Source organism: Entelurus aequoreus, linkage group LG20, assembly GCF_033978785.1.
Source record: "Entelurus aequoreus isolate RoL-2023_Sb linkage group LG20, RoL_Eaeq_v1.1, whole genome shotgun sequence".
NCBI lineage: Eukaryota > Metazoa > Chordata > Actinopteri > Syngnathiformes > Syngnathidae > Entelurus > Entelurus aequoreus.
In genome coordinates this window covers 5,421,870-5,447,873 of record NC_084750.1, presented here as the reverse complement: position 1 = coordinate 5,447,873, position 26,004 = coordinate 5,421,870, and the positions used below count along the sequence as shown (strand labels likewise).

Below are 26,004 nucleotides of genomic sequence, written 5' to 3'. Positions count from 1 at the left end.
GCCAATTGTTAGATGACAATTGGTGAACTCATTGTTAGCCGACAACTGGTGCACTAATCGCGAGCTGGCAACTGACCCGCTAATCGTCAGCTGACAATTGCTGAAGTAATTGCTAGCTGACAACTGCCGTGCTAACTGACAACTGGCATGCCAATTGTTAGATGACAATTGGTGAACTCATTGTTAGCCGACAACTGGTGCACTAATCGCGAGCTAACAACTAGCATGCTAATCACGAGCTGACAACTGGCGGCCTTATCACTAGATGACAATTGGCGAACTCATTGCTACTTGACAACTCCCGTGCTAATTGCTACATGACAATTGGCGAACTTATTACTAGCCGACAACTGGCGCACTAATCGTTAGCTGGCAACTGGCCCGCTAATCGTCAGCTGACAATTGCTGAAGTCATTGCTAGCTGACCACTGCCGCGCTAATCGCTAGCGTTCAATTGCTGAAGTCATTGTTAACTGACAACTGCCGTGCTAACTGACAACTGGCATGCCAATTGTTAGATGACAATTAGTGAACTCATTGTTAGCCGACAACTGGTGCACTAATTGCTAGCTGACAACTAGCAGGCTAATCACGAGCTGACAACTGGCGGGCTTATCACTAGATGACAATTGGTGAATTCATTGCTGGCTGACAACTCCCGTGCTAATTGCTACATGACAATTGGCGAACTTATTACTAGCCGACAACTGGCGCACTAATCGCTAGCTGACATTATTTCACCAACCAAAACCATTTTCAAGTCTTAACTAACCCCGCGACCCCGAAAGGGACAAGCGGTAGAAAAATGGATGGATGGAACTTGCCATATTTGAAAAGTGTTGACATGTTCATCATGACAGACATCAGACAAGGATCATATACATAGGTCAGCGGCCAATTTGGTTGCCAGGTCCCATTTTTTGGGGGGATTGGGACCACTTAGTTTTTTTTTGTTTGGTTTAATGTAGGGCTGCAACTAACAACTAATTTGATAATCGATTAATCTGCTGATTATTAATCAATTAATAATCGGATAAAAGAGACAAACTACATTTCTATCCTTTCTATGCCAGCATACTGGCACCATACTTATTTTGATTATTGTTTCCCAGCTGTTTGTAAATGTTGCAGTTTATAAATAAAGGTTTCAAAAAATATATAATAATTTAAAAAATAATTTAAATAAAAAATAAAAGTAGCCTTTGCGCATGCGCATAGCATAGATCCAACGAATCGATGACTAAATTAATCACCAACTATTTTTATAATCGATTTTAATCGATTAGTTGTTGCAGCCCTAGTTTAATGTTGCAATCTGGGAAGTCTTTATTTTATATGTAGATAGAAAACTCGACACCCGTGATTTTGCACTTCCCAGCAGGATCACAAAAGCCTGCTGTTGTCGCCCACAACTTGTCCTCTTGTCAAACATTGACGGTATTATTGTACAATAACTTCACCCTCTGTACGATTAATAATGTGCCTCTCCACAGCCAGGTGGGGGCGCTGTTCTGCCAGTCCAAACGTTGCTGCTCGTTTATTAAAAGGTACATTTGCATGATTAGATATACAACACGCTCTGTGTGTGTGTTAGATCAGTGATTTTCAACCACTGTGCCGCGTCACACTAGTGTGCCGTGAGATATTCCCTGGTGTGCCGTGGGAAATTATGCAACTTCACCTAATTGGTCCAAAAAATGTTTTTTTGCAAATCAATAATCATAATAATGTGCCATTGTCTAGTGCCTGTGTTGTGTAGAGTTTGGCAGGGTAATCTTGTATTACTCCATATCAGTAGGTGGCAGCAGGTAGTTCATTGCTTTGTAGAAGTCGGAACGTGTCGAGGATGGTTTGTCGTGATCCCAATATGCAGAGCACAGCGGGAGACAGCGTGCAGGTAAAAAGGTATGTAACGCTTAAACCAAAGGCACTGAAGCATAGGGATGACTACGTAAAACAAAAGTAAAACTGAACTGGCTACAAAGTCAACAAAAACAGAATGCTGGATGACAGCAAAAACTTACAGCGTGTGGAGCAAAGACGGCGTCCACAAAGCATATCCGTACATGACATGACAATCAACAATGTCCCCACAAAGAAGGATAGCGTACGCACAACTTCAATAGTAGAGATGTCCAATAATATCGGACTGCCGATATTATCGGCCGATAAATGCTTTACAATGTAATATCGGAAATTATCGGTTTCAAAAAGTAAAATGTATGACTTTTTAAAACGCCGCTGTGTACACAGACGTAGGGAGAAGTACAGAGCACCAATAAACCTTAAAGGCAAGTATTTGCGTGCCGGCCCAATCACATAATATCTACGGCTTTACACACACACACGAGTGAATGCAATGCATACTTGGTCAACAGCCATACAGGTCACACTGAGGGTAGACGTATAAACAACTTTAACACTGTTACAAATATGCGCCACACTGTGAACCCACACCAAACAAGAATGACAAACACATTTTGGGAGAACATCCGCACCGTAACACAACATAAACACAACAGAACAAATACCCAGAACCCCTTGCAGCACTAACCCTTCCTGCACGCTACAATATACACCCCCCCCCGCTACCCCTAGCACACCCCACCTCAACCTCCTCATGCTCTCTGAGAGAGCATGTCCCAAACTCCAAGCTGCTGTTTTGAGGCATGTTAAAAAAAATAATGCACTTTGTGACTTCAATAATAAATATGGCAGTGCCATGTTGGCATTTTTTTCCATAACTTGAGTTGATTTATTTTGGAAAACCTTGTTACATTGTTTAATGCAGGGGTGCTCATTACGTCAATCGCGAGCTACCCGTCGATCACGGAGGGTGTGTCAGTCGATCCCCAGCCAGGCATTAAAAAAATAGTCCTAAAAATGAGCGATCATAAATCTTAACTATGACGTCACTTTCGTCACTTGATTGACCTTCACGGCACCCGAAGGTCTTCTGAGATGACGCTGGCTGCTGCCAGCTCATTATTAAGAAAAAATTACCGACAGGAAGGCGAGAAACACTTTTTATTTCAACAGACTCTGGCGCCGTACCTGTCGTCAAAACTCCAAAGACCGACTGCACAGTTCCTGCCTTCACAATAAAAGCTCTGCTTCATCCTGCCTGCGCTAACAACATAAGAGTCTCAGAAAGCTGGCGTGCACAAGCTAGCAAGCTACGGAGTTTGCCGCCAATGTATTTCTTGTAAAGTGTATACAAAGGAGTATGGAAGCTGGACAAATAAGATGCCAAAAACCAACCACTTTCATGTGGTATTGGACAGAAAGGAGGACTTTTTTTGTCCTCCATTTGAAAATGCGGACATTATTAGCACCACTGTCTGATTCCTATCAAAGCAAGTCATCAGTATCAGGTAATACACCAACTTATATTCTTGTCTTCATAAAAGAAAGGAATCTATATGTGTTAAACATGCTTGCATTATCTTTAAACACCTTTAACTTGTTAAGAATATTAACTATATGTGTTAAACATGCTTGTATTATCTTTAAACACCTTTAACTTGTTAACAATATTAAGTATATGTGTTAAACATGCTTGCATTATCTTTAAACACCCTTAACTTGTTAACAATATTAACTATATGTATCAAACATTCTTGTATTATCATTAAACACCTTTAATTTATTAAAAATATTAACCATATGTGTTAAACATGCTTGCATTATCATTAAACACCTTTAACTTGTTAACAAAAACATATATTTCATAATTAAGTAAATATAAATTATATATATGAATGAGGTAGATCCCCGCGACTTGATCAATTGAAAAGTAGCTCGCCTGCAGAAAAAGTGTGAGCACCCCTGGTTTAATGCATCCAGCGGGGCATCACAATAAAATTAAGCATAATAATGTGTTAATTCCACGACTGTATATATCAGTATTGGTTGATATCGGAATTGGTAATTAAGAGTTGGACAATATCGGAATATCGGATATCGGCAAAAAAGCCATTATCGGACATCTCTATTGAATAGTCTTGATTGCGAAAACAAAGCAGGTGCGGGCAAAAGCACTCAAAGGAAGGCGTGAAGCTGCAACAGGAGAACACCAACAAAACAGGTAGAGTCACCAAAATAACAGCGCAAGACAAGAACTAAAGCACTACAAACAATAAACTCAAAATAAGGCACAACCTGTTGGAGTTTCATTTTTTCACCTTTTCTGCTGGTGGTGTGCCTCCGTATTTTTTTAATGAAAAAAAATGTGCCATGGCTCAAAAAAGGTTGAAAATCACTGTGTTAGATGGTCAGGAGCAAAGCTACACGGCGTATTTTCCATGTCCTTTTCAAAACATGTTTATTCTAGAGCAGGGGTCTCAGACACGGGCCAATTGCGGCCCGCGAGACGTTATTTTGCGGCCCGCACCTTAATATGAAAATGTAATGTTAGTGCGGCCCGTGAGTTTTATATGAATGGCGCTTGACAGCGCCATACTTGCCAACCCTCCCGATTTTTCCGGGAGACTTCGGAATTTCAGGGCAACTATTCTCTCGAATCTCTGCCGATTTTCTCCTAAACAACAATATTAAGGGCGTGCCGTGATGGCACTGCCTTTAGCGCCCTCTATAACCTGTACAAACAGCGTGCCAGCCCAGTCACATGTTGTATTTGGCTTCTGTACACACACATAAGTGAATGCAAGGCATACTTGGTCAACAGCCATACAGGTCACACTGAGGGTGACCGTATAAACAACTTTAAGACTGTTACAAATATGCGCCACACTGTGAACCCACACCAAACAAGAATGACAAACACATTTCGGGAGAACATCGCACCGTAACACAACATAAACACAACAGAACAAATACCCAGAACCCCTTGCAGCACTAACTCTTCCTGCACGCTACAATGTGCCTTGGCTCAAAAAAGGTTGAAAAACACTGTTAGATGGTCAGGAGCAAAGCTACACGGCGTATTTTCCATGTCCTTTTCAAAACACGTTGATTCTAGAGCAGTGGTTCTTAACCTAGGTTCGATCGAACCCTAGGGGTGAGTCGGCCTGAGGGGTTCGGCAGAGCCTCCGCCGCGGAGGTCAAGATCAATCAATCAATGTTTATTTATATAGCCCTAAATCACAAGTGTCTCAAAGGGCTGCACAAGCCACGACGACATCCTCGGTTCAGAGCCCACAAAAGAGCAAGGAAAAACTCACAACCCAGTGGGATGTCAATGTGAATGACTATGAGAAACCTTGGAGAGGACCGCAGATGTGGGTGACCCCCCCCACCCCCTCCTCTAGGGGAGACCGGATGCAATGGACGTCGAGTGGGTCTAGCATAATATTGTGAAAGTCCAGTCCATAGTGGATCTAACATAATAGTGAGAGTCCAGTCCATAGTGAGGCCTTTGGGATGATTTAGAACGGAGACTGAGAGCCAGGCCTTCTCGACCAACATCAGCGTATGACCTCACCGATGCGCTTTTGGAAGAATGGGTGGGTCTAGCATAATATTGTGAAAGTCCAGTCCATAGTGGATCTAACATAATAGTGAAAGTTGTATTATTTTACTTGGTGTCTCATTTGTAAGTACTACACTTGACTTTGCATGAAATAAATAATAATAATTATATAACATTTAACATTGAACTGTGCTGTATACTTGTTTTCTTACACTTTGTGTCTCATTTGCAAGTAATACAGTGGACTTTGCATGAAATAAATATTATTATTTATATAACATTTAACATTGAACTCTGCTGTCTAGTTGTTTTCTTACACCTGGTGTCTTATTAGCAAGTATTACAGTAGACTTTGCATGAAATAAATAATATTATTTATATAACACTCAACAGTGCTGTCTACTTGTTTTCTTACACTTGGTATCTCATTTGCAAGTGTTACAGTAGACTTTGCATGAACATTTGAAACTGGTGGGGTTCGGTACCTCCAACAAGGTTAAAGGCCTACTGAAACCCCCTACTACCGACCACGCATTCTGATAGTTTACATATCAATGATGAAATCTTAACATTGCAACACATGCCAATACGGCCGGGTTAGATTAGTAAAGTGCAATTTGAAATTTCCCGCAAAATATTCTGCTGAAAACGTCTCGGTATGATGACCTTTCATGTCCTTTCTGATCATGGAAATGTATAAGAAACAAAAAAAACAATGAAAGTGTCAACTGTATATGGCTTGTATATATGCATTTTCATGAAAGGAATAAAAATAAATGACGATGATGATGATGTTTGCGCGTGACGTCACGGATTGTGCGGACATATTGGGACACCGTTGTGGCCACATATTAAGTCGTCTGTTTTCATCGCAAAATTCCACAGTATTGTGGACATCTGTGTTGGTGAATCTTTTGCAATTTGTTTAATGAACAATGAAGACAGCAAAGAAGAAAGCTGTAGGTGGGATCGGTGTATTAGCAGCTGGCTGCAGCAACACAACCAGGAGGACTTTGAGTTGGATAGCAGACGCGCTACCGTGAGTATGCAGCTTTGGCTTCCAAACATTTGATCGCTTGCCCGTCTGTGCGTGCCGCTATGTGCATGTCACGTACGTAACTTTGGGAAAATATATGTGCTGTATGAACTTTACGGAGGTGAACGGTACTTTGGGCTGTGGGATTGAGTGTGTTGTGCGGGTGTTTGATTTGTATTGGTGGGTTATATGGACGGGAGGGGGGAGGTGTTTGTTATGCGGATTAATTAGTGGTATATTAAATATAAGCCTGGTTGTGTTGTGGCTAATAGAGTATATATATGTCTTGTGTTTATTTACTGTTTTAGTCATTCCCAGCTGAATATCAGGTCCCACCCGCCTCTCACAGCATCTTCTCTATCTGAATCGCTTCCACTGCCCTCTAATCCTTCACTCTCACTTTCCTCATCCACGAATCTTTCATCCTCGCTCAAATTAATGGGGTAATCGTCGCTTTCTTGGTCCGAATCGCTCTCGCTGCCATGATTGTAAACAATGTGCAGATGTGAGGAGCTCCACAACCTGTGACGTCACGCGCATATCGTCTGCTACTTCCGGTACAGGCAAGGCTTTTTTTATCAGCGACCAAAAGTTGCGAACTTTATCGTCGATGTTCTCTACTAAATCCTTTCAGCAAAAATATGGCAATATCGCGAAATGATCAAGCATGACACATAGAATAGACCTGCTATCCCCGTTTAAATAAGAAAATCACATTTCAGTAGGCCTTTCACATTGAACTGTGCTGTCTAGTTGTTTTCTTACACCTGGTGTCTCATTTGCAAGTATTACAGTAGACTTTGCATCAAATAAATAATATTATTTATATAACACAACAGTGCTGTCTACTTGTTTTCTTACACTTGGTATCTCATTTGCAAGTATTACAGTAGACTTTGTATGAACATTTTTATTTTTCACTAAAGATGGGTTCGGTGAATGCACATATGAAACTGGTGGGGTTCGGTACCTCCAACAAGGTTAAGAACCACTGTTCTAGAGCGATAATTTGTCACATCTTATCTGGCAACATCGATTATTGCCCCCCCCCCTCCACTATTCGTAACAAGATTTCATCACAGTCGCTCACTTTATGACTGACACAGCAGCAAGTTAAACATACATTAAAACGACATTAGAATCATGGTTTGTCGAGATACAAAATATGATATATTTAGCATAATATTTGGCATAGTTGCACCGAGATTAGAGGTGACAGATATGGGGTTTAACGACACGCAAGCAGGCGAACATGCCGCGACGTTGAAAATGCGAGTTATTAAGGACTAAAGGACTAAAGATGGCATGAATGTGTGTGCTAATGTGATGTTAGCACAGCTGCTAGCAAGGCCCGTGGTTACTTCCGCCCTACGCATGCTACCAGCTAGCTAGCATCTCTGGCGAAAAGAGCGACGTAACAAGTCGCGATAAAAAAAACTCTCTCGCACGCCGGAAGTACTCACAGTTCTTAGCAGAAGCGTGGCAGTCCGCACACGACCATCCTCCGCGTCGTGGTTTGTGTTCACGCAGGACCGCGGGCCGTTGAAGAAGTGATGAAGCTTTGTAAACAGTCGCGGGACAGTCAGGTCAGGAAGTGAGCAAGACCGGCTGACTGGTCACGTGACCAAGCTGATGACGTCACGAGCCATAAACTTTTGTGTTTTTGTTTTCACGGTATGATTTAACATTTTATATCGGCTATTATTGCAATGAACACGTGTGTCTCGTGTTGTGTTTAGTAAATGTGAATGTATGTAAGCCCAGTGTCACTGTAATAGTCGTCATTTAAAACGTTTTACTCAGGCAGTAAAAAGGCCACCTTTCTTGTCCATTGTGTACCCCCCTTCCGCCCGAATGCAGCTGAGATAGGCTTCAGCACCCCCCGCGACCCCGAGAGGGACAAGCGGTATAAAATGGATGGATGGATAATTCAGAAATGTTTTGTATTTTGTTATATTTTGGTAAGACTTTACCATAAAATGTAATTATTTAAATCCTTCAGAAATGTTATACATATATTAAAACATTTATGTAAGACATTACCATTAAATATAATGATCTAAATTAGGAATCTTATGTATCTTGGTACATTTTTTTGTAAGGTTTTACCATGAAATATAATTGAAATCATATAAAAATGTTAAATATTTGTTTTAAATTTTCTGTAAAACTTCACCATGAAATATAATTATCTAAATAATTACAAGTGTTATGTATTTTGTTACATTTTTGTAAGACCATGATATATTATTTAAATCCTGTAACATAATTATTTATATCCTTCAGAAATGGCATATATGTCTTTTTATATTTTATGTAAGACTTTACCTTACCATGAAATATAATTATCTAAATTAGAAAACATTATGTCATTTCTTACATTTTTATGTAAGACCTTTCCAAGAAATATAATGATCTAAATTAGAACATTTAATGTTATTTGTTAAAAATGTTTGCAAGACTTTACATTGAAATGTAATTATTTAAATCCTTCAGAAATGTTATACATATATTTACATTTTTATGTAAGACATTACCATAAAATATAATTATCTAAATTAGGAATCTTATGTATTTTGTTACATATTTTGTAAGATTTTACCATGAAATATCATTATTTAAATCCTATAAAAATGTTAAATATTTTTTTTTACAATTTTGTGTAAAGCTTCACCATCCATCCATCCATCCATTTTCTACAGCTTGTCCCTTTTGGGGTTACGGGGGTTGCTGGAGCCTATCTCAGCTGCATTCGGGCGGAAGGCGGGGTACACCCTGGACAAGTCGCCACCTCATCGCAGGGCCAACACAGATAGACAGACAACATTCACACTCACATTCACACACTAGGGCCAATTTAGTGTTGCCAATCAATTACCATGAAATATAATTATCTAAATTAGGAATCTTATTTATTTTGTTACATATTTTTTAAGATTTTACCATGAAATATCATTATTTAAATCCTATAAAAATGTTAAAAAAATTTTTTTTACAATTTTGTGTAAAACTTCACCATCCATCCATACATTTTCTACTGCTTGTCCCTTTTGGGGTCACGGGGGGTGCTGGAGCCTATCTCAGCTGCATTCGGGCGGAAGGCAGGGTACACCCTGGACAAGTCGCCACCTGATCGCAGGGCCAACACAGACAGACAGACAACATTCACACTCACATTCACACACTAGGGCCAATTTGGTGTTGCCAATCAACCTATCCCCAGGTGCATGTCTTTGGAGGTGGGAGGAAGCCGGAGTATCCGGAGGGAACCCACGCAGTCACGGGGATAACATGCAAACTCCACACAGAAAGATCCCGAGTGCAGTATCGAACCCAGGACCTCCGTTTTGTAAGGCACATGCACTAACCCCTGTGCCACTTCACCATGAAATATAATTATCTAAATTACAAATGTTATGTATTTTGTTACATTTTTGTAAGACCATGAAATATTATTTAAATCCTGTAATATAATTATTTATATCCTTCAGAAATGGCATATATGTTTTTTTTATATTTTATGCAAGACTTTACCTTACCATGAAATATAATTATCTAAATTAGCAAATATTATGTAATTTCTTACATTTTTATGTAAGACATTTTCCAGAAATATAATGATCTAAATTAGAACATTTAATGTTATTTGTTACAATTTTTTGCAAGACTTTACATTGAAATATAATTATTTAAATCCTTCAAAAAGGTTATGTATCTATTTACATTTTTTGTAAGATTTTACCATGAAATATAATTATTTAAATCCTATAGAAATATTTTGTATTTTTTACAATTTTGTGTAGAACTTCACCATGAAATATAATTATCTAAATTAGAAACTTTTATGTCATTTGTTTACATTTTATTTATATACTATTAGAAATGTTATATATGTTGACATTTTCTATTGGACTTTACCATGAAATATAATTATTTAAATCATTTGGAAATGTTATATTTTTTTCCAATTTTGTTCAAAACTTTACAATGGAATGTATTTAGTAAAATTAGACATTTTTGTAAGACTCTAAAATGAAATGTAATTATTTAAATCCTTCAAAAATGTTGCAAATGTCTTACATTTTTTGTAAGACTTTACATGAAATATAATTTTTAAAATGAGAAATATTAAGTATTTCATGACATTTTGTGTAATACTTTACTATTAAATACAATTATTTAAATACTTCAGAAGTTGTAACCTTTTTACATTGTTGTGTAAGACTTTACTATGACAAATATATTTTTTAAACTAAAAATGTTATGTATTTTGTTACATTTTGAGTAAGACTTTACTATTAAATATAATTATTTATATTAGAAATGTTCTGTATTTTTTATACTCCTTTTAAGACTTTATGAAATATAATTATTTAAATCCTTCAGAAATGTTGTAAATGTTTTACATTTTTTTGTAAGACATTACCATAAAAGTTTATTATCTAAATTAGAACATTTTATGTCATTTGTTAATTTTTTTTGTAAGACTTTACCATAAAATATAATTAAATCCTTCAAAAATTGTATATATATTTTTACATTTTTTGCAAGACTTTACATTTAAATATAATTATTTAAATTAGAAATGTTATAATTTTTGATACCTTTTTTGTAAGACTTTACCATTGAATATAATTTTTTAAATGAGAAATATTGAGTATTTTATGACATTTTGTGTAAGACTTTACTATTACATACAATTATTTAAATCCTTGAAAGTTGTAATCTTTTTAAATTTTTTGTAAGACTTTACATTGAAAAATAATTATTTAAATCCTTCAGAAATGTTATTTACATTTTCTATTAAACTTTGCCATGAAATATAATTATTTAAATCCTTCAGAAATGTTATACATATTTACATGTTCTATTAAACTTGACCATGAAATATGAATTATTTAAATCCTTCAGAAATTATATATATCTATATAAACAATTTTGTAAGACATGACCATGAAATATAATTATTGAAATTATAAAATGTTATGTCATTTGTTAAATTTTTTTGTAAGACTTTACCATGAAATATATGTAAATTCTTTAGAAATGTTTTATATCTTTCTACATTTTTTGTAAGACTTTACATTGACATATCGTTATTTAAATAATATTAGAAATGTTATATAGCTTGACATTTTCTATTAGACTTTACCATGAAATATAATTATTTAAATCCCTCGGAAATGATATATTTTTTACAATTTTGTTTAAAACTTTACAATGGAAAAAATTTATTAAAATTAGACATTTTTGTAAGACTCCACAATGAAATATAATTATTTAAATCCTTGAGAAATGTTGTAAATGTTTTACATTTTTTGTAAGACTTTACTATGTAACATAATTTTTAAATTTATAAATATTATGTATTATCTGACATTTTGTGTAAGACTTTAGCATGAAAAATACTTTTTTAAACTAAAAAATGTTAGGTATTTTGTTACATTTTTTACTATTAAATATAATTCTTTAAATTAGAAATGTTATGAATTTTGTTACTCTTTTTAAGACTTTACCATGAAATATAATTATTTAAATCCTTCAGAAATGTTGTAAATGTTTTACATTTTTTGTAAGACTTTACCATGAAATATAATTTTTTTAAATGAGAAATATTATGTATTTTAGGACATTTTGTGTAAGACTTTGCTATTAAATACAATTATTTTAATCCTTCAGAAGTTGCAACCTTTTTACATTTTTTGTAAGACTTTACTATTAAATGTCATTATTTAAATTAGAAATGTTGTGATTTTTGTTACCTTTTTTTGTAGGACTTTACTATAAAATATAATTTTTAAAATGAGAAATATTATGTATTTGATGACATTTTGTGTAAGACTTTACTATTAAATATCATTATTTAAATTACAAATGTTATGATTTTTGTTACCTTTTTTTGTAGGACTTTACCATGAAATATAATGGTCAAAATTAGAAATATTATGTATTTTGTATTTTAAGCCTTCGGAAATGTTTTTCTCCATTACATTTTTGTGTAAGAATTTACTATTAAGTACAATTATTTAAATACTTTAGAATTTGTAACCTTTTTATATTGTGTAAAACTTAAAAATGTATTATTATTATTTAAATCTTTCAGAAATATTTAAAAATATTTTTTTCTGTAAGACTTTAAAATTAAATATTATTGACATTTTTTAGAAATCATTTAAAACAATTACATTTTTGTGTAAGACTTTTATAATTATTGAAAATCTTCAGAGATGTGCATTGTAGCGACATTTTAGTGTTGAATTAAAAACAACAGCTTCGTCGTGTCAGTCCTGTTACTCCAAACAAGTGGTCAAAAGGAAGTTGCATCATTACCATCCTCTGCAGACCGTGAGATGGCCTAAAGTATTTTCTGTGTATTTTGACATTTCTACTACAACTGGGGAAGTTCAAATCTCAGTCCTGTTACCTCCATGTAAAAATTGTTTGTCGACTCACTGTAATGTGTTGCTATATTTCATGTACTGTAATTGCGCAAACTCCCTCCTGTTACTTTCAGCCCTCTTACTCCGATGAGCCATCGCCATAGCAACCTTGTACAGAAAAAACAAAAAGAAGAAGAATGTTTGCATCACTCAATAAAGCAAAGCTATAAAATAACTGAAGTCGTCATTATTGCTAATATTACTGATGAGGCGTTCATGACCCCTCGCTGGCTCCGGTGAAAGCGTCGCCATGGAAACGTCTGCTTGGTCACACGGGGGCTGGAGCTAAGGTTGTCGGCTCTAAATGACAATAATCTCCAAGAAGAGCAGTATAACAATAATAAGGTTACTGGGTCATCCTGGAACGTTGGTCTTGTTTGGCACCCGACCAGGTCTCTGGGATCTATTACACAATACCCATCATGCAACACGGTCTGCTTAGTAAATATGTGCTTGACGCCTTTATTCAAAGTGGGTTTCAAATGCTACACAAACATCCATGGTGTTGACAGACAGTAGGAAGGGGATTCAAATGGCCTGACACATGAAACGTGCCAAATTAGGGGGCGCACTATCCACTTTAGACTTTTGACTGTCTTAAAATGTGTTTTGTGGCAATTCCATTGCTATGTAGAGTGGCGCTTTCCATCATTTTCAGCAGACTGCATTGCAAGATGCTTACCTTCCCCTCTTCCTCTTACACGAGACCCAGCCAGGAATGGGGCCGTGTGAATCCCTTCTCTACTGCGAATAAAAGTAAGAGCTAAACAATGCTAAGTGAAAGTACGACTGCTACATGATTTCAAGACAAACCGAGTCAGGGTCGGAACATTCTGGAACTGGAACAGTCCTCTCATGAAGAAGGTGGACTCACACCAACATGCCATCAGTCCTTGAAAAGAACACTGTGACTGCAGTCGACTCACCGAGCTGCATGAAAGCTGCCGTTTGACTCAAAAGACTCACGTGGCCAGGGCGAGTTGGCTCCGCTGCCCCGGTTCTCCCTGCTGACGGTCCCTGGCTTTCAGTCGTCGGCTCGCATAAATGTGTTCATCTTTTCTTCATAATCCAGGTAGTGAGTCATGTGACACAGTCTCTCTTTTTTACAACTAAAGAAATCAACTCGACGTTTGGGACAGTTTCAACAAAAGGAGAAGTCCATTGATCTTAAAGGGGAACTGTACCTCTTTTTTTTAAATCACAATCCTTAAGTGAGACAAGAACACGTCTTTTCATGCATTCTAACTCACAAATAAAAGCTAGAAAAGGTCAGCTAACAGTGGAGCGAATGAGAGTCGCTCTATTCCTTTCTAAAAAAAGATCCAAAAACCTCCATCAAGGTCTGGTATACACACTGTAAATATATATATATATATATATATATATATATGTAGTATCTAGTAACATTCATAATAACATGTCATATTTACATATTTTGTTCATTTTAAGTATTAATTTCACAGATGCATCACAACGTTCACTTTCCCTTCAACAACAGCAAAACTAATACTCATGGCAGACTTGATGAGAGACAACAAAGACTACTTTGGGACAAATGATGATCCAGAAATGTCTATTTTTGAGCCTGAATATAAGGAGGATGATCTGCAAGTTTTAGAAACTAAACAGATGCAGAATTAGTCAAACACTAAGCATCATGTAGAAGTATTGCTAAGTGCTAAACAAGATATACAAACAAAATAAAACAATAATTTACTGTACAATGTCTGCTCTCACTGGGATAAAGCCTGATAAGATGGTTGTATCCTCCCCTTTACATCAACAATTCATCATCATCCTCACAAAGGGTTAAAAAAAAGTTTTTTTTTCCCGTGTCTTTCTGGCCATCTCCGGGTCTAAGTTGGATGTCAAAGTTGACCAACTTGTGGGTTTATGTCCACAACCTTCTACTATCCAGGTGAGAGACATTAGGTATAATTTAGAAGTAATTTTCACCAACTCACAGGCGATGCAGCAGCTCAATATGTCAATATAACAGCATAAGCTAGTTAGCTCTCTGTGATCACGGCGCTGCTAAAAGTAGTTCCTCAGCGATAGCGCTTGTAATAACAATATCGCTAACACTTTTTAAGCGCTTTAATAATAATAATAATAATACCTGGGATTTATATAGCGCTTTTCTAAGTACCCAAAGTCGCTTTACATGTTAAAAACCCATCATTCATTCACACCTGGTGGTGGTAAGCTACTTTCGTAGCCACAGCTGCCCTGGGGTAGACTGACGGAAGCGTGGCTGCCAATTTGCGCCTACGGCCCCTCCGACCACCACCTATCATTCATTCAACATTCATTCACCGGTGTGAGCGGCACCGGGGGCAAGGGTGAAGTGTCCTGCCCAAGGACACAACGGAATGGTAAAAGGCGGGGAGCGAACCTGCAACCCTCAGGTTTCTGACACGGGCGCTCTACCCACTACGCCATGCCGCCGCTTTACATGCGGCCCATTGGTTGCATTGTTAGCTGACTTTTGCTATTGTGTATTGAGGATTTAGAATGCATAAAAAAGACATGTGTTCTTGTCACACATTGTGAATTCCAAAAGAAGTACGTTTCCCCTTGAAGAAGAAGATCTCTTCAAACATAATAAGCACGTTTCCTGAATGTGTGAGAAAGGCGGCCAATACTCCCAAAGAAGAAGGCGGCCATGTTTGATACATGTTTATGGGAAGACGGAGGGCGTGGCCGTCTCTCACCTGGTCATAGAGTCAGACGTCTTCTTCTTTCGGGAGAGTTTGAGTGCTGATGTCCAAGCCTTTCAAAGTCTTCATGCTGTCTTGTCTCGGCTCCTCGTTCTTGTCTCCTCTTTCATCTTCGACCTGCCGCTGCTCAGTTCTCCTGGCCGCGCACGCCTGCTCCTGCCTGTACCTGTGCATGCGTGCAGCGGGCACGTGGTCTTGGCTGCTGAAGAAGCTGCGGATCAGGTGCTTGGGCAGGCCCAGCTGAGCCGACAGGGTGTGGACCGCCTCCTCGTCCGGGTTGAGGCCCACTTCTCGGGTGAAGCTCTGCAGGATGCCCATGGCTTCGTGGGACACCTGGGCCTGGTCTTCGTGATCCGTCTTGATGCGGATCTCTAATCTGTCGCCGTCCTCCTCCTTCAAGCGGGGCCACTGCACCTGAAGCTTGTCCTTCAGCGCTCCGCCTTCTGCCGCCTGCTCGTCGTGTCCTGTGTCCGTCTCCACTTTCAGACAGTTCCAGTCCACCAGCAGGTCCACGTCGTCGCCGCCGCCTCCCGGGCCCTCCGGTGAGGCGTCCAAGTCGCCGCCGCCGTGGCCGTGCACGACCACCTTCAGAATCCCCCAGTTGCCCCCGGCCTCCGACTCGGCTGGTGATGCGGCGCACGGTTGCCGTGGAGACAAAGGAGGTCCTGCTTCCGGGTGCAAGGCTTGATGAGGTTGAAGATGAGGCTGCTGAGTCAGCAGAGAGTTGCCTTGGTACTAGAAAGACAGGCATGCTACTATTACTAGTCAGGTAATATTAGTAGTAGTGCAGGTAATACTAGTATTAGTGCAGGTAATACTAGCATTAGTGCAGGTAATACTAGTAGTAGTGCAGGTAATACTTGTATTAGTACAGGTAATGCGAGTATTAGTGCAGTTAATACTAGTATTAGTGCATGTAATACTTGTATTAGTGCAGGTAATACTAGTAGTAGTGCATGTAATACTTGTATTAGTGCAGGTAATACTAGCAGTAGTGCAGGTAATACTAGTACTAGTGCAGTGCAGGTAATACTAGTAGTAGAGCAGGTAATACTTGCATTAGTGCAGGTAAAAAATGAGTATTAGTGCAGGTAATACCAGTATTAGTGCAGGTAGTACTAGTAATACTAGTATTTGTGCAGATAATACTAGTAATACTAGTATTAATGCTGGTGATACTAGTATTAATGCAGGTAATACTAGTAATAGTGCAGGTAATACTATCATTAGTGCAGGTAATACTTGTATTAGTGCAAGTAATACTAGTAATAATAGTATTAGTGCAGGTAATACTAGTACTAGTGCAGGTAATACTAGTACCAGTGCAGGTAATACTAGTACTAGTGCAGGTAATACTAGTACCGGTGCAGGTTATATTTGTATTTGTGCAAGTAATACTAGTAATACGAGTATTAGTGCAGGTAATACTAGTACCAGTGCAGGTAATATTTGTATTTGTGCAAGTAATACTAGTAATAATAGTATTAGTGCAGGTAATACTAGTACTAGTGCAGGTAATACTAGTACCAGTGCAGGTAATACTAGTACTAGTGCAGGTAATACTAGTACCAGTGCAGGTTATATTTATATTTGTGCAAGTAATACTAGTAATACGAGTATTAGTGCAGGTAATACTAGTACCAGTGCAGGTAATATTTGTATTTGTGCAAGTAATACTAGTAATAATAGTATTAGTGCAGGTAATACTAGTACCAGTGCAGGTAATACTAGTACTAGTGCAGGTAATACTAGTACCAGTGCAGGTTAAATTTGTATTTGTGCAAGTAATACTAGTAATACGAGTATTAGTGCAGGTAATACTAGTATTAGTGCAGGTAATACTAGTAGTAGTGCAGGTAATACTTGTATTAGTACAGGTAATGCGAGTTTTAGTGCAGTTAATACTAGTATTTGTGCAGGTAATACTAGTAGTAGTGCATGTAATACTTGTATTAGTGCAGGTAATACTAGCAGTAGTGCAGGTAATACTAGTACTAGTGCAATGCAGGTAATACTAGTAGTAGTGCAGGTAATACTTGCATTAGTGCAGGTAAAAAATGAGTATTAGTGCGGGTAATACTAGTATTAGTGCAGGTAGTACTAGTAATACTAGTATTTGTGCAGATAATACTAGTAATACTAGTATTAATGCAGGTAATACTAGTATTAATGCAGGTGATACTAGTACTAGTGCAGGTAATACTAGCATTAGTGCAGGTAATACTTGTATTAGTGCAGGTAATACTAGTACCAGTGCAGGTAATATTTGTATTTGTGCAAGTAATACTAGTAATAATAGTATTAGTGCAGGTAATACTAGTAGTAGTGCATGTAATACTTGTATTAGTGCAGGTAATACTAGTACTAGTGCAGGTAATACTAGCAGTAGTGCAGGTAATACTAGTACTAGTGCAGTGCAGGTAATACAGGTAGTAGTGCAGGTAATACTTGCATTAGTGCAGGTAATACTAGTACAAGTGCAGGTAATACTAGTATTAGTGCAGGTAGTACTAGTAATACTAGCATTAGTGCAGGTAATACTAGTAGTAGTGCATGTAATACTTGTATTAGTGCAGGTAATACTAGTACTAGTGCAGGTAATACTAGCAGTAGTGCAGGTAATACTAGTACTAGTGCAGTGCAGGTAATACTAGTAGTAGTGCAGGTAATACTTGCATTAGTGCAGGTAAAAAATGAGTATTAGTGCAGGTAATACTAGTATTAGTGCAGGTAGTACTAGTAATACTAGTATTTGTGCAGATAATACTAGTAATACTAGTATTAATGCAGGTGATACTAGTACTAGTGCAGGTAATACTAGCATTAGTGCAGGTAATACTTGTATTAGTGCAGGTAATACTAGTACCAGTGCAGGTAATATTTGTATTTGTGCAAGTAATACTAGTAATAATAGTTTTAGTGCAGGTAATACTAGTAGTAGTGCATGTAATACTTGTATTAGTGCAGGTAATACTAGTACTAGTGCAGGTAATACTAGCAGTAGTGCAGGTAATACTAGTACTAGTGCAGTGCAGGTAATACTAGTAGTAGTGCAGGTAATACTTGCATTAGTGCAGGTAAAAAATGAGTATTAGTGCAGGTAATACTAGTATTAGTGCAGGTAGTACTAGTAATACTAGTATTTATGCAGATAATACTAGTAATACTCGTATTAATGCAGGTAATACTAGTATTAATGCAGGTAATACTAGTACTAGTGCAGGTAATACTAGCATTAGTGCAGGTAATACTTGTATTAGTGCAGGTAATACTAGTACCAGTGCAGGTAATATTTGTATTTGTGCAAGTAATACTAGTAATAATAGTATTAGTGCAGGTAATACTAGTAGTAGTGCCGGTAATACTTGTATTAGTGCAGGTAATACTAGTACTAGTGCAGGTAATACTAGCAGTAGTGCAGGTAATACTAGTACTAGTGCAGTGCAGGTAATACTAGTAGTAGTGCAGGTAATACTTGCAGTAGTGCAGGTAATACTAGTACAAGTGCGGGTAATACTAGTATTAGTGCAGGTAGTACTAGTAATACTAGTATTAGTGCAGGTAATACTAGTAGTAGTGCATGTAATACTAGTATTAGTGCAGGTAATACTAGTAGTAGTGCATGTAATACTTGTATTAGTGCAGGTAATACTAGTACTAGTGCAGGTAATACTAGCAGTAGTGCAGGTAATACTAGTACTAGTGCAGTGCAGGTAATACTAGTAGTAGTGCAGGTAATACCTGCATTAGTGCAGGTAAAAAATGAGTATTAGTGCAGGTAATACTAGTATTAGTGCAGGTAGTACTAGTAATACTAGTATTTGTGCAGATAATACTAGTCATACTAGTATTAATGCAGGTGATACTAGTACTAGTGCAGGTAATACTAGCATTAGTGCAGGTAATACTTGTATTAGTGCAGGTAATACTAGTACCAGTGCAGGTAATATTTGTATTTGTGCAAGTAATACTAGTAATAATAGTATTAGTGCAGGTAATACTAGTAGTAGTGCATGTAATACTTGTATTAGTGCAGGTAATACTAGTAGTAGTGCAGGTAATACTTGCATTAGTGCAGGTAAAAAATGAGTATTAGTGCAGGTAATACTAGTATTAGTGCAGGTAGTACTAGTAATACTAGTATTTGTGCAGATAATACTAGTAATACTAGTATTAATGCAGGTAATACTAGTATTAATGCAGGTAATACTAGTACTAGTACAGGTAATACTAGCATTAGTGCAGGTAATACTTGTATTAGTGCAGGTAATACTAGTACCAGTGCAGGTAATATTTGTATTTGTGCAAGTAATACTAGTAATAATAGTATTAGTGGAGGTAATACTAGTAGTAGTGCAGGTAATACTTGTATTAGTGCAGGTAATACTAGTACTAGTGCAGGTAATACTAGCAGTAGTGCAGGTAATACTAGTACTAGTGCAGTGCAGGTAATACTAGTAGTAGTGCAGGTAATACTTGCATTAGTGCAGGTAATACTAGTGCAAGTGCAGGTAATACTAGTATTAGTGCAGGTAGTACTAGTAATACTAGTATTAGTGCAGGTAATACTAGTAGTAGTGCATGTAATACTTGTATTAGTGCAGGTAATACTAGTACTAGTGCAGGTAATACTAGCAGTAGTGCAGGTAATACTAGTACTAGTGCAGTGCAGGTAATACTAGTAGTAGTGCAGGTAATACTTGCATTAGTGCAGGTAAAAAATGAGTATTAGTGCAGGTAATACTAGTATTAGTGCAGGTAGTACTAGTAATACTAGTATTTGTGCAGATAATACTAGTAATACTAGTATTAATGCAGGTGATACTAGTACTAGTGCAGGTAATACTAGCATTAGTGCAGGTAATACTTGTATTAGTGCAGGTAATACTAGTACCAGTGCAGGTAATATTTGTATTTGTGCAAGTAATACTAGTAATAATAGTTTTAGTGCAGGTAATACTAGTAGTAGTGCATGTAATACTTGTATTAGTGCAGGTAATACTAGTACTAGTGCAGGTAATACTAGCAGTAATGCAGGTAATACTAGTACTAGTGCAGTGCAGGTAATACTAGTAGTAGTGCAGGTAATACTTGCATTAGTGCAGGTAATACTAGTACAAGTGCAGGTAATACTAGTATTAGTGCAGGTAGTACTAGTAATACTAGTATTAATGCAGGTAATACTAGTACTAGTGCAGGTAATACTAGCATTAGTGCAGGTAATACTTGTATTAGTGCAGGTAATACTAGTATTAGTGCAGGTAGTACTAGTAATACTAGTATTTGTGCAGATAATACTAGTAATACTAGTATTAATGCAGGTAATACTAGTACTAGTGCAGGTAATACTAGCATTAGTGCAGGTAATACTTGTATTAGTGCCGGTAATACTAGTATTAGTGCAGGTAGTACTAGTAATACTAGTATTTCTGCAGATAATACTAGTAATACTAGTATTAATGCAGGTAATACTAGTACTAGTGCAGGTAAAACTAGCATTAGTGCAGGTAATACTTGTATTAGTGCAGGTAATACTAGTACCAGTGCAGGTAATATTTGTATTTGTGCAAGTAATACTAGTAATAATAGTATTAGTGCAGGTAATACTAGTACTAGTGCAGGTAATACTAGTACCAGTGCAGGTAATACTAGTACTAGTTCAGGTAATACTAGTACCAGTGCAGGTTATATTTGTATTTGTGCAAGTTATACTAGTAATACGAGTATTAGTGCAGGTAATACTAGCATTAGTGCAGGTAATACTTGTATTAGTGCAAATAGTACTAGTAATACTAGTATTAGTGCAGGTAATACTACTACTAGAGCAGGTAATACTGGTATTAGTGCAGGACATATTAGCATTAGTGCAGGTAATACTAGTACTAGTGCAGGTATTACATGTATTAGTGTAGGTAATACTAGTAATACTAGTATTAGTGCATGTAATACTAGTACTAGTGCAGTTAATTCTAGCATTAGTGCAGGTAATAGTTGTACAAGTGCAGGTAATACTTGTATTAGTGCAGGTTATACTAGTAATACTAGTATTAGTGCAGGTAATACTACCATTAGTACAGGCAATACTAGCATTAGTGCAGGTAATACTTGTATTAGTGCAGGTAATACTAGTACTAGTGCAGGTTATACTAGTATTAATGGTTCTAGTATTAGTGCAGGTAATACTAGCATTAGTGGAGGTAATACTGGTATTAATGGCACTAGTAATAGTGCAGGTAGTACTAGTATTAGTAGAGGTGGTACCAGTCTTAATGGTACTAGTATTACTAAATGTGGTACTAGTATTAGTGGTACTAGTATTAGTGGAGGTGGTACTAGTATTAGTAGAGTTGGTTGCAGTATTACCAAAGCGTTGTCGTGGGCAGCCAGGGAGCGTCTATCGGAGCAGCAGTGCCAGGAAGTGCACTCCTGCTCATAAATGGCGTCTCTCTCCAGCTGGGACAGACTCAGGAAGCGGTGGATCATGCACAGGTTGTCCCACAAGGTCCGGTTCTCCGGGCTGGGTTCCTCCTTCCAACGTAGCAGCTCGCACAGCCAGCCCTGCAGGAACGGCACATACATATATATATATATATATATATATATATATATATATATATATATATATATATATATATATATATATATATATATATATATATATATATATATATATATATATATACACATACATATACACAGTATGTATATATATATATATATATATACATATATATATATATGTATATATATATATATATATATATATATATATACATATATATATATATATATATATATATATATATATATATATATATATATATATACATATATATATATATATATATATATATATATATATATATATATATATATATATATATATATATATATATATATATATATATATATATATATATATATATACATATACACAGATCGAGTTTCTGGAGCATCACATTTGTGCGGTCAATTAAACGCTCAAAATGGCCAGAAAAAGAGAACTTTCATCTGAAACTCGACAGTCTATTCTTGTTCTTAGAAATGAAGGCTATTCCACAAAATTGTTTGGGTGACCCCAAACTTTTGAACGGTAGTGTATGTATATATATATATATGTATACATATATATATATATATACATATATATATATATATATATATATATATATATATATATATATATATATATATATATATATATATATATATATATATATATATATATGTATACATATATATATTTAAATATATATATTTAAATATATATATATATATATATATATATATTTAAATATATATATATATATATATATATATATATATATATATATATATATATATATGGCTCCTCTAATATTCAGCCATGCATTCATCTGTCTGTGTGTGTGTGTGTGTGTGTGTGTGTGTGTGTGTGTGTGTGTGTGTGTGTGTGTGTGTGTGTGTGTGTGTGTGTGTGTTTGTGTGTGTGTGGGCAGAGGTGGGTAGAGTAGCCAGAAATTGTACTCAAGTAAGAGTACTGTTACTTTAAAGATTTATTACTCAAGTAAAAGTAAGGAGTAGTCACCCAAATATTTACTTGAGTAAAAGTAAAAAGTATGTTGTGAAAAAACTACTACAGTACTGAGTAACTGATGAGTAACCTGTTCGTTTAATGATGACGGCAACAAATAATGCACAAAAACATAAAAATAGCAATGAGCAAATTCAGAGCCAGGAATATCTCTTAAGCAACTAAAACTTAGACTTAGACTTCCTTTTTATTGGCATTCAAATTTGAACTTTACAATACAGATAAGAACGAAATTTTGTTGCATTAGCTCATGGTAGTGCAGGATAAAAAAGCAATAAGGTGCAGATATAAATAAATAAATAGGTTACTGTACAGATAAATATATTGCACTTTTTCATATGCATCCGCGTTTATGATTTATGTTATATTGTCTTTTTTATTCCAGCGAGTTAATCCATTTTGGGGGGAGTCGAGGGGATAATTATGATGCGTTCAAGAGCAAACAATAATATATATTAAATAATACTACATTAACATTAAAAAAAAATAAGGCAAATTGAGCCAGAATAACTTAACAGCACCATAGGCTCAGTATGCAGAGATTACAAAGGACAATAAAAAGTTAGCCTTTACACAAACCATAAACTGATAGGTGTGGGCTGCATCTGGGAACACCCTGATTGGTGTTTCTATGCATGCGTGTGTGGGTGCGTGTGCGACTGTGTGTGTGTGTGTGTGTGTGTGTGTGTGTGTGTCTACGAGGCTGCAGTACGTTAATAAATGTCCCCACACGATGTACATTTGACAGTGATTCATAGCAGAGAAGCTAACATCAGCCTACGGTGACAGCCAAAATATCTACTAACGTTACTTACCGCCATGTGCTTTGTTGAGTTCATGTAAGCTTAAGCTTGTTAATCATGTGACCGCCTGGCTCTGTTTGATTGGTGAAAACGGAGTCAAACGTCACCAGTGACTGCATGTGATTGGTGAAACGCAGGCATGCGATAGATTCTACTTTGAAGGTCTGTCTGACAAACCAAAACAGACAAAGCGTGCATTAACAGATCGAAAAAAATCAGTAGCGAGCTGAATGTAGATAAATGGAGCGGAGTAAAAGTAGCGTTTCTTCTCTATAAATATATTCAAGTCAAAGTAAAAGTATGTTGCATTAAAACTACTCTTAGAAGTACAATTATTCCCAAAAGTTACTCAAGTAGATGTAACTGAGTAAATGTAGTGCGTTACTACCCACCTCTGTGTGTGGGTGTGTATGTGTGATTAGTCATCAGTCTGTAGCACTTTGTGTTGCATTTCTGTTCTGCATAAAAAAATTAAAAATAAATACAGTTTGATTCATAAAGGAAATGATAGAAAGTGTACTCCCCTACCATTTGAACAACTTGACATACCCACATCAAAACAAAGAACCAGAAAAGGGAATGAAAAAACAACAAATCGATTCTCATCATTCACTTGAAAGAGACGTTCAAAAGACACGCTTCGTTCACCAACGTCACATCTCCAGGGCCCAGTAAAAATGAACTGTGCTATTACTTTTACCATCATATTTGTACATGTCGTATTTGCTGATGTTGCTCTGTTGTTGTTGTTGTTGTTGTGTTTGCTGTTGTTGTTTTTGTCTCTCTGTCTAATCCACCTCTTGTCCCCACAATTCCCCCCTCTGTCTTCCTTTTTCTCTCTTTCTATCCCCTCCTGCTCCGGCCCGGCTGCACCAAATGATTATATAAATACATTTAATAAAGTCAAAATACAAGTAAGGCAACAAGAGAAGTATCCTACACTTCTCTTTTGTAAAGTAAATCTGAACAGCCGATATGGGCATCTACATTTTGCTATATGATTTGCCCGAGAAGCTGGGCAGGACATTATAAAAATAAAAAAATAAAATAAAAAAATAAATAAATAAAAAGAACTGTGTGCCACAGAAGGCCCCGTGCCGCACTTTTGGACACCCCTGATCTAAAAGGACTCCTGCATCAACAATTTGCTCAGCACTAATTCTAATTTCAAATCATTTACTTTGCCATCTTACCCTTTATACAGTTTTGTTCTGTGGCAGACAATGTATTTTTATTACTAAGATTTTTTTGTAGTTTATTATTATAGTATCACTATGGTATCATAGTACTATTATAGTACTATTATAGTATAATTATGACTAAAATTATTGTATTAATATATGTATGATAACAGTATCATTATGGTATTATAGTACTATTGTTGTAATATTATAGTATTATAAAAATGGGATCCATTACCTATCCTGCTTGGCACTCAGCATCAAGCGTTGGAATTGGGGGTTAAATCACCAAAAATGATTCCCGGGCGCAGCCAACGCTGCTGCCCACTGCTCCCCTCACCTCCCAGGGGGTGATCAAGGGTGATAAGTCAAATGCAGAGAATAATTTCGCTACACCTCATTGGTACTTTACTTTAATTATGATATCATAGTATTATTATAGTACTATTATATGATTATATGAATATATTTATTATTATAGTATCACTATGGTATCACAGTACTATCATACTATTATTATAGTACTATTATAGTATATTTATGTTATTAATATATGTATTATTACAGTATCATTGTGGTATCATAGTACTATTATAGTATGGTTATGATATCATAGTATTATTATAGTACTATTATACTATAATTATGATTATGATTATATTAATACATATATTATTATAGTATCACTATGGTAGCATAGTAATATTATAGTACTATTATAGTATAATTATGATATAGTATTATTATTGTACTATTATAGTATATTTAGGATTATAATGATGATATGAATATATTAATTAATAGTGTATAATAGTACTAT

General features: G+C 36.3%; 2 protein-coding genes across 7 annotated transcripts in view; both read right to left on the bottom strand.

Moving 5' to 3' along the window:
- Positions 1-8,082, bottom strand: part of tbc1d5 (TBC1 domain family, member 5) — a 74,426-nt gene extending 66,344 nt beyond the window's left edge. For all 3 annotated transcript variants that reach the window (XM_062028747.1, XM_062028748.1, XM_062028749.1), the window contains exon 1: positions 7,931-8,082. The gene's annotated coding sequence lies outside the window, so the exon portion shown is untranslated. The remainder of the gene's footprint in view (positions 1-7,930) is intronic.
- A 4,818-nt stretch (positions 8,083-12,900) lies between these two features.
- Positions 12,901-26,004, bottom strand: part of LOC133635871 (DNA-binding protein SATB1-like) — a 167,252-nt gene continuing 154,148 nt past the window's right edge. For all 4 annotated transcript variants that reach the window (XM_062029276.1, XM_062029275.1, XM_062029277.1 and 1 more), the window contains 2 exons: positions 21,991-22,185; positions 12,901-16,362 (listed from right to left, as the gene is read on the bottom strand). In XM_062029276.1, coding sequence (XP_061885260.1) covers positions 15,634-16,362; positions 21,991-22,185 — 924 coding nt within the window. In that variant the 3' untranslated portion in view covers positions 12,901-15,633. The remainder of the gene's footprint in view (positions 16,363-21,990; positions 22,186-26,004) is intronic.